The following is a 14,956-nucleotide window of genomic DNA, read 5'->3' on the forward strand; positions in this document are numbered from 1 at the left end:
ATATCTAGGCCTCGACACTAGAACAAGTAATAGTTATATTATATCTAGGCCTAGATAAAGTAATAGTTATATTATATCTAATCTAGGCCTCGACACTAGAACAGTAATAGTTATATTATATCTAGGCCTAGACACTAGAACAAGTAAAAGTTATATTATATCTAGGCCCTGACACTAGAACAGTAATAGTTATACGATATCTAGGCCTAGATACTAGAACAAGTAATAGTTATATTATATCTAGGCCTTAACACTACAACAAGTAATAGATATATTATATCTAGGCCTAGATAATAGAACAAGTAATAGTTATACGATATATAGGCCTAGATACTAGAAAAGTTGTCTGCACCGATTGGGCTAATGAAGGCGGGCATATGTCATACAGTGTGCTATGAGGGAAATTTTGCCAGACAGCGGCACTTCGACCTACTCTTATATCGAATTCCAACTTCTAAGCGTTCTTTTACGTGTTGGCCAATGTGTACACGGGGCCTCGGTTTTTCTTACTATCCGAACAACTAGACGCTGTTAATTCCTGCGCCACTGACAAGGAGAACCCACACTGGAACATTTCGGGGGGAACGTTCACTGTTGTTCAGTGGCCAAAAATCCAGAACTGACCTTTCTTAGTTGCTGGGGGGTTGGATGGTCGAATGGTTAGCACGTGCGTGCTATATTATAAGGTTTGTCATTGAGTCAACTGGCGTGGTTTCGAATCCCCGGTTGTACGTGACAAGGAGTAGGGTCGCCTTCCAACCTCGTGGGTTTTCTCCGGGTCGAGTGGACGTTAAACCCCCCCCCCACTCTCTCCCTCTCTCTTTCGCTCTTAGTTGCTGATTTCGTGACCGATGTAACGAAAGGAATATTTAGGTTTGTTGTCTGTGTTATGCTGGATTTATTCTCCACATGTTTCTGTTAAATATTTCCACAATCACTAGAGAGTTATCTCCATTAACCAGACACTACGTGCACTGAACATGTCACGTGACTGGCCTTCAACATGATATTACATGGCGGACGATAAATAACATCTTTGAACAGAAGTAAAATGAAATGAAATGAAACAGGGTTTAACGTCCTATTTTTCTGGATCGATTCGGCTGATAAAGACGGGTATAGGCCTTATAGTGTGCTAATGAAGACGGGTATAGGCCCTGCAGTGTGTTAGTGAAGACAGTGTGCTAGTGAAGACGGCTATAGGCCCTACAGTGTGCAAGTGAAGACGGCTATAGGCCCTACAGTGTGCTAGTGAAGACGGGTATAGGCCCTACAGTGTGTTAGTGAAGACGGCTATAGGCCCTACAGTGTGCTAGTGAAGACGGGTATAGGCCCTACAGTGTGCTAGTGAAGACGGGTATAGGTCCTGCGGTATGCTAGTGAAGATGTGTATATGCTATACAGTGTGCTAATGAAGACAGGTATAAGCTTTACAGTGTGCTAGTGAAGACGTGTATATGCCATAAAATGTGCTACGAGGAAAATTTTGCTGCAGTAATTCAACAATCATAATCAGTATCGTCCTCGACAACAAGCAAATAACATCATATTTCAAATAAACATAAGACTCGTCGCTAGAATATCATCAATAAATACGCTCACACAACAGCTATGTCATGAAAAACAGATAACCATTGACCAAAGGAAAATATAGCTGATGTTGACCAAGTTTGATAATACGCCTTCAAGAATTCTAATTACTGCATGGCGTGTTCACAAACTTTTCTGGACACATAATATATCTCTGGAAAAGAATGTCCTAAGATCCATCATCTCGTAACGCTTATGTTGCAACAATTAAAAACGGTAGACAAGACAGACGGACAAGGTCGACGACATAATACGCATACTCTGTATAGGCCCTACAGCGTGCTAGTGAAGACGGATATAGGCACTACAGTGTGCTAGTGAAGACGGGTATTGGCCCTACAGTGTGCTAGTGAAGACGGGTATAGGCCCTACAGTGTGCTAGTGAGAACGGGTATAGGCCCTACAGTGTGCTAGTGAAGACGGGTATAGGCCCTACAGTGTGCTACTAGTGAGAACGGGTATAGGCCCTACAGTTTGCTAGTGAAGACGGGTATAAAAATAAAATGTCTTAATCCAGCATTAACTAATGGCGCTAAAAAAAAAAATTTTTTTTATATAAAATTTATCTTATTTATAAGCTTATTCATTTTATGGATACACAAATACTGAGTTTAATACTAAGCAACGTTTCGACGAGGATACTCTCATCTTTATTAAACAAATGATACAAATAATTGTGGGCAAATATATATACAGAATATGAGAGAGAGAGAGAGAGAGAGAGAAATGAGGTTTAACGTCCACTCGACACAAACTAGGTCATTTCGGGACTAACATATGGTTTAATTTTATTTCAATAATTCGCTTGCGCGTAGGGGTCTTTAGCAGTGGGAGGAAACCGGAGGACCCGGAGAAAACCCACGAGGTTGGACAGGCAACCCTACTCCTTGTCACGTACAACCGGGGATTCGAAACCACGCCAGTCGACTCAATGACAGGATTAATGATACAGCGCGCGCACGCTAACCATTCAGCCACCCAACCCCCCATACAGAATATGCATCAAAGATAATAATCAAATGCAACTTTAAAAAGCTTACTATTTCTGCATCGCATTAAAAACTCAGTAATTATATATCCATAAAATTGTACTTTTGTTAATATGTTCAATTACTAAAAGCCAATCAAAGAAGAAAGTTGTACTTGTTTGAAGAAAAACGGATAAACTTGAAAGAAAAACAGATTTAGACTTTGAAATATTTGTATGATAAAACATTCTTCAAAGGCGTCGTCATAGGAAACGCCGTTGATAATCCCGGAACTTGAAAGTAGTTCTAATGGCGGACTTCGTCATACAGCCGAGGCTCGATGTAGGGTACTGGAATCTGCTGAAGTGTGCCGAGTGATTCATATACAAGGCATTCATAACCACGTATGCATAACAATGTTGATGTATAGTCACTTCACTTTTCGTCATAGCAACAATAGAAAATCAAACTATGAAATATTCACACAAGCCTGCTTTGTATTCGAGTTTCATATGATATTTATCACGAATCTCTTAGGATAATAAAAGATAGTAACAATATAAATTCAAAACATAATATTCATATCAGCGTGTTTTGTATTCGGATGCCAGCATCATCTTGCATTTAAAAAAACGAACATAATTTCTTTTGTAGATGTAAAAATACCTTTCTTTCATTTCAAACAAAATATATAAATTATTAATTGTTTGTGCGACCGTTTGAAAGGGTGCGTCTAAATATATCTCATGAAGTTGAATGAAATTTTTAAGTTACAATCAAATAACTGCCAAATTATCATCCATGTACATTAATCGTTCATCGCTAAAATTAAATCATGCCGAAAGTAAGTGAAACGTTTTGAGATTTTATCGCTAATGTTTAATCATGCTGAATGTTGTGAAACTTATCGAGATTTTATAATAACTGAGTACAGGGGCGGATTGGGCCATCGAGCGATCGGAAAACAATGAAAAAAAATATTTTGTCCAATTCGTCTAGAAAAAACCTTTTTCTGCTGAACATTATATGGGGTGGGGGTGCGGGTGGGGGTGGGGGTGGGGATATTTGACCGGTCATGGAGCGATGATGATCATGTTGTATGTGGCCGGTGGCTTTAACGGGCCGACACGCCATCACTGGAGTCTGGAATGGGCTGGTATAATAGACTTTCTGGGCCGGGTGTGTTGGGTGTGGGCCGGAATTCTGAATCCTGCATAATCTAACGATATGATAATTTCACAGGTTGATGGTTGTAAATTACTTGTAGGTCGGGGTTTTGGCCTAAATTAATCGATTTATCAGATATATTATTTGACAGAGATTATAATCAGATATGCCACCAAATCGCATATTTGGGGTTTATTTTTCAAAATTTTCCAGGGGTAGAGCCCCCGGACCCCCCCGGGCCGGTTCCTGACCCCAATCCGCCCCTGACTGAGTATAAAGGATATTATGCATTATTTAAGAGCTGGAGGGTTGGATGGCCGAATGGTTAGCACGTGCGAGCTGTATCATAAGGTCTATCATTGAGTCAACTGGCGTGGTTTCGATTCCCCGGTTGTCTGTGACAAGGAGTAGGGTTCGCTGTCCAACCTCATGTAGGTTTTCTCCGGGTCTTCTGGTTTCCTCCCACTGATAAAGACCCGTATGCGCAAGCGAATGATTGAAATAAAATTAAATTATGTGTTAGTCCCAAAATGACCTAGTTTGTGTCGAGTGGACTTAAACCCCATCTCTCCCTCTATCTGGTATATTTGAGACTTATCCTCGCTTTCCCATTTTTAAATTAAATTTTTAAATGGCGAACCGTTCTAATCTAGTTAAAATCTCTAGTATCCAATGCCATCGAGAGTTGATTATGGTCTTGTTTTGTTAATAAATGTCTAATTAATAGTTTATATAATATTTCAAGCATAAAGAAAGACCTGCAATACACAGATTTAGCTCTTGCATAATGTATGTTTAAACTAGTATTGCAAGAACTGTCAGCTCTTTATCTAAATCTTAGGTAATGCATCTTTAACTTTCCCTGGTTGATCACCATGTCATGCTATATCGATAATACAAGATACCTTTTACGCCATCATGTTATACATCAATAGATATATTTGAATTTCAATAATTCAGAGATGACAAAGCGATACTCCATTAAACCAAGCATTCATATCAAACTAAAGGAACAAGCAATTCGATACATCCGTTATCTTTTTTTTTGTATGAAATAGAAATGCATAGCCTTCGGTCACGGCAAATGCCCCAGTAGTCAGCTAATGTTTTTTGTTTATGTGATTCATAATGTAACTAATACTAGTATTTATTTTCTTTTATTATTCTTTGGGTAAGAGGGGGGTTGGGTGGCCCATTGGTTAACGCATGCATTTTAGATTATAAGTTATGTTATTGAGTCAGGTGGTGTGGTTTCGATTCCTTGCGTGTACGTGACAAGGAGTGGGGTCACCATCTAACCTCGTCCAGTGGTTTCCTCCCAAAGCTAAAGACCTTATGTGCAAGCGAATTATAGTTTGTTTTGAGTGGGCGTAAAATCCCATTTATCCCTTTCTCCCTCTTCTCTCTCTCCCTCGATTGTTTTGACAATAATTAACTTAGGTAGTTTATTCCATAGAAAAGGTCTAGCATAGAACAAAGCACGTTTCCACGCTGTAAGTGAATATTTGGAGATTTTAGAAGATGTATTGTTTGAGAACTGAGATTTCTCCTGGTAGTGCAGGTCTTCACACTATTTTTTAAAAATATAATATGTGAATTGATTATATTAATTTAATTAAATTATATTTTCTTTGAGTATGGTGACGGTCGTGCTGATAGTGGTTGTAGTTGTAGTGTGGGGTGTCAGTGTTATATAAATTATATTCGTTGATTTTTGTCTTGGTAGCGAGCAATATTTTCCATTTCTTATGTTTATTACATATATATTTCTTTGAGTTAAACGTAACTGAAATGGTGTTTAACGCCCGACTGGGCTAATGAAGACAGGCTTACGCCATATTGTGTCCTATGAGGGAAATTGTGTCCGGGACCGGTGCTACGGCCTACTCTTATATCGAATTCCAGCTGCCAAGGATTCTTTTGCTTCTCATCCGAATGAGTATACGTTGACTAAGGCCCTCTGTCCTGCACCAGTGACAGGGGGAACCACGCCGGTGGATTTTCAGAATGATGTACAGGGAAAGGTCATCTACAAGTTCGTACCAAAAGAAATTCTAAAGGAATTTGTGGTGGTTCTATCAGTATTTGGACTAGACTAATACTCAAAAGCTCAAGTATCAGAAGCCAATCCAGCAGAGGTAAAAACGGTGAAAGTCTTGTTTGTTTCCATACAATATTGTTTACATTGTATCAATGTTGATAGCCTTATTTGTCACGCAATTAGTTTTTCTGCAATATTCTGCTATGCACTGGTTAATTGGGCATAATAAAATAGTGACCCATGACGTAACGTTATGTAAATATATTTGGTCCAATGTGGAGCTATGTTTAAAGCCTAATCAAATTATTGTTACGCTGTTAGCTATTGGTTGTTAATCGGACTATTGACCAGTTATAATTTGGAACAGAAATTTGCTTCCATTAAAGCAGTGTTTAGTGGGATTAGCTCTAATCAAACGAAACACCGCGAGGAGTATGATATACCCCTTGAACACTACATTGTCTGATAGAACACAATACAAGGATTCTGCCCAGAAATGTTTCCGACTCCTTTATCTAGAAACAAAAGATCAGGGAAGGCTTTTAAGATATTTTGGACTAATTTTCTACATTTATTTACAGGGGTAAGGATAAAAGTGTCCGTGGGTTTGTCTGTAGCTGAGTTTAAGAAAAAAAATGGAGATCAAGTTGGGTCAATATGTTTGGAAAATCGACGTCTGTGGTCGAGATAATGGCTAGAAGATTTATCGATACAGAACCCTAGATTAACATAAAACTCTCGACCAGTATAACGTGAAATAAAATGAAATGGGGTTTAACGTCCTACTGTTCTGCTCCTATATTGGGCTAATGTAGACGTGCATAAGCATACAGTGTGCTATGAGAGAAATTTTGCCTTGGCAGTGGCACTATGGCCTACTCTTATATCGAATTCCAACTGTCAAGGGATTTTTTACGTGCACGCTAACGTGTACACGGGACGTCGGTTTTGCGTCCCGTCCGCACGACTAGACAAGGGGGAACCACTCCGGAAAATCTGGATGAATTTTCTCGGCCAATGCAGGGATCAAACACCTTGGCTCCATAAATAACGCACAATACCATTAATTTTAGGTGACAATAATCGGATGTGTAATATTAGGGTATTTGGTCGGTATCATATACTTTCTATCTTTCTGAAATTAGAGCATTACTGGAATGTATCGAATTTTGACAAATTACGGTATTATTGGAAATGGACAATACTATGAACTCCTTGTCACAGGAAGTGTATGGTAAATTGAAATAAAGACAGTGTGTCCTTGTCTACTTATTTTCGTATAACCAGGCCTACATGTATTCCCCCTGAACATATTATTCTACCTATTCGAAAGTCATTAAATTCGCCTATCTGAAGGCTCGTATCGCCCAACTCGTATCTCCGGAACAGAAAGACCTAAACTGCTGGAAATCCTCTTCAATCCTAATGCCAGACACCAAATTTGCAACGAGAGAGAGAGAGAGAGAGAGAGAGGGGGGGGGGGGGGTAACGTCCACTCGACACAAATCAGCACACGGTTAAATTTTATTTCAATAATTCGCTTACGCGTAGGGGTCTTTAGCATTGGGGGAAAACCGGAGGACATGGAGAAAACCCACGAGGTTAGACAGGCGACCCTTCTCCTTGTCACGTACAACCGGGGAAGCGGTAACTCGGTAGAAGAGTTTCGCGGAACGCTGATTATCTATAGGAGTCTAGCTCTCATGGCTTGAAAGCTTTCCACATTGTTGGAAAAAGATCGGTTAAAAACTACAGCCTCTATCGCGTTCACAAGGTTTGGAAAAGGGGGCATAACTTCGGAACAGAAAGTTGAAAATCCATAGGGTTCATCCTCTCATGATCACAAATGCTGCACTTCAATTTTGAAAAGAATCCGTAAAATATTCTAGCTTCTAGCGCGTTCACAAGCTAATTGCTGACCAGTCAGGGGGCGGCATAATATCCCCGTAATGGCCGTATTGAAACGTGAGCGTATAGAAATTGGTCAAAGATCCCAACTAAGAAAGGATTACCACGGTTGTTCAAATTTGAGACGCAATTTTATTATTAATCTCTGACTGTACAACGTAAAGGAAAACTTATCCGTGCTGGTGAATGACATTATACTGTCACATATCGGGAATAACCGACTAGTAGATGGCGGAGAATGATGGATGTAAACATGGCCAGACTCAACGGAGTTAGATATCACACATATAAATACAACAACGACAAATAACAATAAATTATAGAACAAGAGACTCTAGCGGAAATTATTCCAGATATGTACCGTGAGAGAGAGAGAGAGAGAGAGAGAGAGAGGGTAAACCGGGGGACCCGGAGTAAACCCACGAGGTTGTATGTTCAAGTGATGTAAACCAGTGAGTGGTCCGAATTGATACAGTTACTGTAGGTTGAAGGCCAGCCATAACTGACATGAAAATAAATGAAATGGGGTTTAAAGATCTGATGTTCTTTAAAGACTGGGTTGATGACGACTGGGCCATAATTAAACCCGAAATAAAGATGATATTATAAGTAGACAGGCAGTGATGGATACCAGGGACATACTCCTTGATTGTATGCCTCCAGGACTCGAGTACAGGGCAGTATGCCTCCAGGACTCGAGTATAGGACTGTATGCCTCCAGGACTCGAGTGCAGGACAGTATGCCTCCAAGACTCAAGTACAGGACAGTATGTCTCCAGGACTCGAGTATAGGACTGTATGCCTCCAGGACTCCAGTACAGGACAGTTTACCTCCTAGGCCCTTATTCACGAAAACGTAAACTAAGTTACAACCGAAATTTTAAGAAATACTGCAACTTCATTGGATATATGCAAATTGATTTTACTGGTCAGCCAATCGAATTGCAGTATTTCTTAAAATTTCGATTGTATCGTGAATAAGGGCCCAGGACTCAAGTAAAGTATCCCTCTGAGACTCAAGTACAGTATGCCCCTGAGACTCAAGTACAGGGAGAGAGAGAGAGAGAGAGAGAGAGAGAGAGAGAAATGGGTTTAACGTCCACTCGACACAAACTAGGTCATTTCGGGACTAACATATGGTTTAATTTTATTTGAATAATTCGCTTGCGCGTAGGGGTCTTTAGCAGTGGAAGGAAACCGGAGGACCCGGAGAATACCCACGAGGTTGGACGGGCGAGCCTACTCTTTATCACGTACAACCGGGGATTCGAAACCACGCCAGTTGACTCAATGACAGACTTTATGATACAGCGCGCACGTGCTAACCATTCAGCCATCCAACCCCCCCTCTCAAGTACAGGACCGAAAAAAAAAAACACCTTAAAATATTTAATTTTAATCTTTGACTGCCTCTTTAAAAGAGTCAGCCACTTAATCACCAAGCGACTGTCTGTGGATTCCCATTTCTATCATTTGATTATTAGGAATTATTACATCGACATGAAAGCGTGTTATATAAACCTGTCACCATGACCCAGTGGCCAGAGAATGATTGATGACGCATGCGATAATGTGACGTAGACAATTTATCAGTGAAACCAGTGACAGCCATGTTGTTAACATCACTGAAAATTGTTTCAAGGTCAACACTATTTTATATACGTCATCAAGACAAAAGCATCCATTAATTTAAAACACAGATCATATTTCGTTTCAGAGTCACGGTTGTTCAGTAAGTGGTGCCCTGGATCACTAACCAACAGGCCCGGTGGATCACTAACCAACAGGTCCGGCATCAGTCAACGTGGATTCCACTTGTCAGGATTTCCCATCGGTAAACCATGGATCTGTCCATAATAGTTTTTTCCCCGTGTGAAATAAGTGGATTCCAGGCATTGCTTGATCGAAGGAGTAATGGTATCAACTTGTAGTAATGTATCCAGTGGAATAGAAAGTTATCGAATACGGGTTTCAAGAACTCTCAAATCAAGGCTTCTTCTTTTAGCACATTAGTGAGTAGGTCGACAACACCGTACGAGAGCAATTCATTGGAGTCCTTAATGAAAATATCACTCCATCTAGAAGATCTTGGAATATCATGAGTATGGCAAATCCTACAGATTTTATTTAGGTGAAACAGAATGGACGTCAGGAGTAGGGTCGCCTCTCCAACCTCGTGGGTTTTCTCCGGGTCCTCCGGTTTCCTCCCACTGCTGAAGACCCCTACGCGCAAACGAATTATGGAAATAAAATTGAACCATATGTTAGTCCCGAAATGACCTGGTTTTTGTCGAGTGGACGTTAAACCACATTTCTCTCTCTTTAACGAAAAAATTAATGTTGTACGCGGAATTCGAAATAACTCATCGCTAAGGGGGGGGGGGGGTAGTAAAGGAGGTTTTTCTTAAAGGAGGAAGGAAGGGTCGTAGGTCTTCTTAAGCAATGTTTTTGATGGCATCTGAGGTTGGTTGACATATGCACTAAAGTTGATCGTTGTACGCAGAAGTCGAATTAAATCGTTATTTTGGTCATTTCACCCATGGGTCACCCGTTTTGTCGTTCTTATCCGGGATAGAAGGGGATTTTGCGTTCTTAAGTTAGTGTTATGTTAGTGTGAAACTTTTTACGAAACAATTAACTCCTCTCTCAAAGGGGTGTTCTTAAGGGAGTAAGGGTCTTCTTAATTAAGCAGTGTTTTTGGCGACATCTGAAGTTGGTCGACTTATGCACGAAAGTTGATTGTTGAACGCAAAAGTCGAATTAAACTAGAAATTTCGACGTTTTGTCAGACCCCCACCCCCATGGGAAGGGGACCTACGACTTAAGTATCAAGGTTCAGAGTATCGGACACCGCTGTCCACTCATCTAGCATAGTTGAAATTTTGTACGCGATGTTGATAATACATTTATAGGGTCTAAAATTGATAGTTTTTGAGATATTGACTGTTTTCTGATTGGCCGATCGTGACCTTTGACCCCGCCCCAAAAATTTACCCCAAACGATCATGATGGGTCATTTTTTTTCTGGAGTACATACGGACCCCACCTTTCATTTGCGACCAAGTTTGCTTTGATGGGACTTTTTTCCAGGAAAACTCATAAATCTGTGTTTATCCGGTAGACTAATGCTGTTGAATCTCACCAGTTATTAATATTTCACTGGCATCCTTCGTGTTTCTGGTGATATCGAAACTGTACAGATTTCAGTTTAGACCTGATCATCAATCGTGCATTTCTCAAGTTCATACGGATATTCTTTGGATTTACTACAACGTCCTCTCGCAAGAAAAAATCAGGTGAAATTAGAGGCATCACAGTATCCTCGTCTGAGAGACTTTTTCGAATTTCTTTCCTTCAAATTTTTATAATGTTCATATCAAAGTATCATAATATGCCAATATCGCAAATTGAAATTTTCTGTGATTTTCATAGTTCCTTTCATCAGGTACAACCCTATTTTGCAAACTGGGGATGGATGGGTGCCTTTCAATATTCACAATCAGATGATTGTGGTCAACCCCTTTCAGTATTCACATCAAATGATTGTGGTTTCTTTACTAGGTCAATCCCTTTCAATATTCACAACAGATGATTGTGGTGTCTTTACAGGGTCAACCCCCTTCAATACTTGTATCAGATGATTGTGGTATATTGTGATCATAAAAGTTGATGGGAATGTTTTAAAGAATGTTACTGTGAAGGATAAATTTTTGCCGTTTGGAACACCACCACCACCACCAACAATATGTTTGTGTAATAAATTATTTATTGACATTTAAATGTTTTTATTTACATCAGACTTTACAGGGGCTAAATCACTAATATTTTGGACCTATAATAATGTAATATGGATGTATATAAACTGATTTACATTCAATCATTCCGTTCATACTCTAATTTCAAATCTGTTATGTTCCGCGAAATACGCCAGAAGTCTCAATCGAATGGCAATGTCTAGGGTCTGGTTATTCCAATCTACACCGATAGTATTTATTGTGCATGCTCTCCAGATAAGATATGGTGTCACCATTTGACATGGCATATGATATGTCTAGCCTCGTTCTTCGAGTCCATTGTTACAAATGGCGCTGAAACGCATTGTGGTACACGATTCGTGTACCAATGGCAAAATGTTTATTTTGTCTTAAATATTGGATATCAGAAGCCCATCTTTTCCCGGTAAGATCACAACATCAATGTTGATTTAAATTGACAAATAATTTGTGTTTTCAATGTCGAAGATTTTGGATGATATCGAGTTAGAGACTTAGTTACTTTAATCAGGGGCGGATCCAGAGGGGGGGTTTGGGGGGTCAACACTTTTTATAAGAAAGGTTTCTCGGCCGTGTGCTTTATCCTTTATCGTCAGATTTGGGACAGGATGGGCACTCAAAGCACGAGATAATGATATAGACATTATGTGATATCACAATTAATGCTTTGCATCCATGAAATTGAATCACAAAGTCATTGTATTAATTCATAATAAAAATTGACGTCAAACGAGGTGTTGAATTTCTCTGTTGTGTATGTAGCTCAATGTGTATGTATATACGCCAAAATGACGATAGAGACATAGTGACATATAGATCCATTGCACGTAGGGGTCTTTAGCAGTGGGAGGAAACCGAGGGCCCCGGAGAAAACCCACGAGGTTGGACAGGCGACCCTACTCCTTGACACGGTTGGAGGAACTAAGGTGATAACCTGACTATACAATTGTTAATAACGGACATCCACTTGAATATTTCACGTCAATCAAAACCTTCCAGGCTGTAGTCATATCATATGGTGATATCATTATTATGATTTACAAGCTTCCACTGCTCTCTAAATATCAGATACAATTCTAATGATCACATTGTGGACCGAATTTGCTACATTTTCAGATATCTAGACATTAAATGTATAAAACCTACATATTTTCTGGAATATTAGTTGATAAATTACTGTGAAAATTCCACTGTTTGGAATTAGTTTTCACGACAATGCCATTTCAAATAGCTTTGGACTCTACCTTTATTGTATCTACTGCTGGTTCTGGGAGATACACGATTGAACGTTCCAGAAATAAATTCTCTCAATTCCAAAAATAGTGCCAAGCGAGTGAAAAGGAGAATTTCGGAGTACAACGCATGTGCTGATAAGATAAAAATGATTTCAACCAATCATGACAGCTGAAACATATTTGTTACTTAAAATATGTCACGATTCTACTCACACCACCTTAGGTGTTGGGACTGAAAGAATTCCATATCACTTGATTGCAATTCTGGACGTTCTGGACTGACAATCGAGCGCCCCCAAAGATAGCTATATAACAATACACAATTAGGTTGGATCTACCAGACTGCTATATTACAGTACACAAGGGTTAGTAGGTTGGATCTACCAGACTGCTAGATACCAGTACACAAAGGTTTGTAAGTCGGATCTACCAGACTGCTATATACCAGTACATAAGGGTAGTACATGTAGGTTGGATCTACCAGACTGCTATATACCAGTACACAAGGGTTTGTAGGTTGGATCTACCAGACTGCTAGACACATGCACACAAGGGTTAGTAGGTTGGATCTACCAGCCTGCTATATAACAGTACACAAGTAGGTTGGATCTACCAGACTGCTAGATTAATGAACAAGAACTTGATTCCAGTCAATCTGATGTGAAAAAACTTCCATTTCTAACCATCGTTCATAATTATATATAAATTCATCTTGAAGTTCAATCTTTAATCCCAGAATACTCTGTAAACAATTGTCGACGGGTTTAAATTCTGGGTCCGTTCCGTTTGATCCGTATCTACGATTGTTAAATCTATCAACACAAGCTCTCAACGCACATTCCTCAGCTTGGAAATCCCACGGTCTCGCATCCATATCTGGAAATAAAAAAAACCAAACAAAATGTATGAAAATGTTTCACTTGACAGGGCTGATACCTGTGAGGCTGTAGGAGTAAGGTGGCCTGTCCAGTCTCCTGGGTTTTCTTCGGGTCCTGCGGTTTCCTTGCTTAAAGACCCCTATGCCCAAGTGAATTATTGAAATAAAATTGAACAATGTGTTAGTCCCGAAATGACCTAGTTTGTGTTGAGTGGACTTAAACGCTCCCTCTCCCTCTCTCTCTGGGGTTTAACCTCCAGTGGACACAAACCAGGTCCTTTCGGGACTAACATATGGTTTAATTTTATTTTAAAAATTTGCTTGCAAGTAGGGGTCTTTGGCAGTGGGAAGTAACTGGAGGACCCAGAGAAAACCCACAAGGTTACACAGGCGACCCTACTCCTTGTCAATCATTCGCTTGCGCATACAGGTCTTTAGCAGTGGGAGGAAACCAGAAGACCCGGAGAAAACCTACACAAGGTTGGACAGATGACCGCGACCCTACTTCTTCCTTGTCACGTACAACCGGGGATTCGAAACCACGTCAGTTCACTCAATGACAGGCCTTATGATACAGCACGCACATGCTAACCATTCGGCCACCCCCCCCACCCCCATTAATTTGAAAGAAATAATAAAATTACCATTTCCATACGCCCAATCATCACCAAGACGATGTCGAACCTTCTGGTAAATAGCAGACATCGTTTTCATGTTACTCTTACGCCACTGACGACCGAGGTACTTAGTCTGCATCTTCAATAGTTTTAATATATACAGCTGCATCATCGAATGTTTCACTTTTAACGCCCGTTTTAATATCGGTGCTGACTTAAATACAACCAACATCTAGAATAAATATATCAAAATAGCATCGTTTAATATCAACATCTAGAATAAAACTTCAGAATAGTTTAATATCGTTTAAACCGGACGCAAGTACAAATTAGATGCAATAGAAATGCAATCGAATGATAAAGAATTCAGTCCAGTCACAGTTCCGTCTGTCCTGACAACTGAGGTGTGGTGTGAGTAGAATCGTGATGTAATTAAACACAAACAATATATTTCAGACGTCGTGGTTGGTTGAGATATTTTCTTATACAGTCGGTGCATGCGTTGTAGCCTGAAATCACCCTTTTCACTCGACTGTTACTATTCAATCAATCTTCAATCAATTATCCCCTTTACCTCTCCATGGGGGGTCACGCGAGCTAAGTGGGTAAGATGCTAGCTCGCTAGTCTGGAGGTCTGGTGTTCGATCCCTGCATTGGCCGAGAAAGTTCATCCTGATTTTCCGGTGGGGTTCCCCCTTGTCAGTGATGCAGGACGGGGGGCCTGACATGGAAAACTGTCTAGTCATTCAGATGAGATGAAAAACCAAGGTCCCGTGTACA

At 40.0% G+C, this 14,956-nt stretch overlaps 1 protein-coding gene across 3 annotated transcripts in view; it reads right to left on the bottom strand.

Annotated features, from left to right (window-relative positions):
• Window positions 1–11,450: 11,450 nt before the first annotated feature.
• Window positions 11,451–14,956, bottom strand: part of LOC126827245 (striatin-interacting protein 1) — a 30,101-nt gene continuing 26,595 nt past the window's right edge. For 2 of the 3 annotated variants that reach the window (XM_050556499.2, XM_050556498.2), the window contains exons 18-19: window positions 14,204–14,408; window positions 11,451–13,558 (exon numbers count right to left, since the gene is read on the bottom strand). In XM_050556499.2, the coding sequence (XP_050412456.1) occupies window positions 13,308–13,558; window positions 14,204–14,408 (456 nt within the window). In that variant the 3' untranslated portion in view covers window positions 11,451–13,307. The remainder of the gene's footprint in view (window positions 13,559–14,203; window positions 14,409–14,956) is intronic. The other variant, XM_050556500.2, reaches the window with a different exon arrangement.

Source organism: Patella vulgata, chromosome 7 (genome assembly GCF_932274485.2).
Source record: "Patella vulgata chromosome 7, xgPatVulg1.2, whole genome shotgun sequence".
NCBI classification, from domain to species: Eukaryota; Metazoa; Mollusca; class Gastropoda; family Patellidae; genus Patella; species Patella vulgata.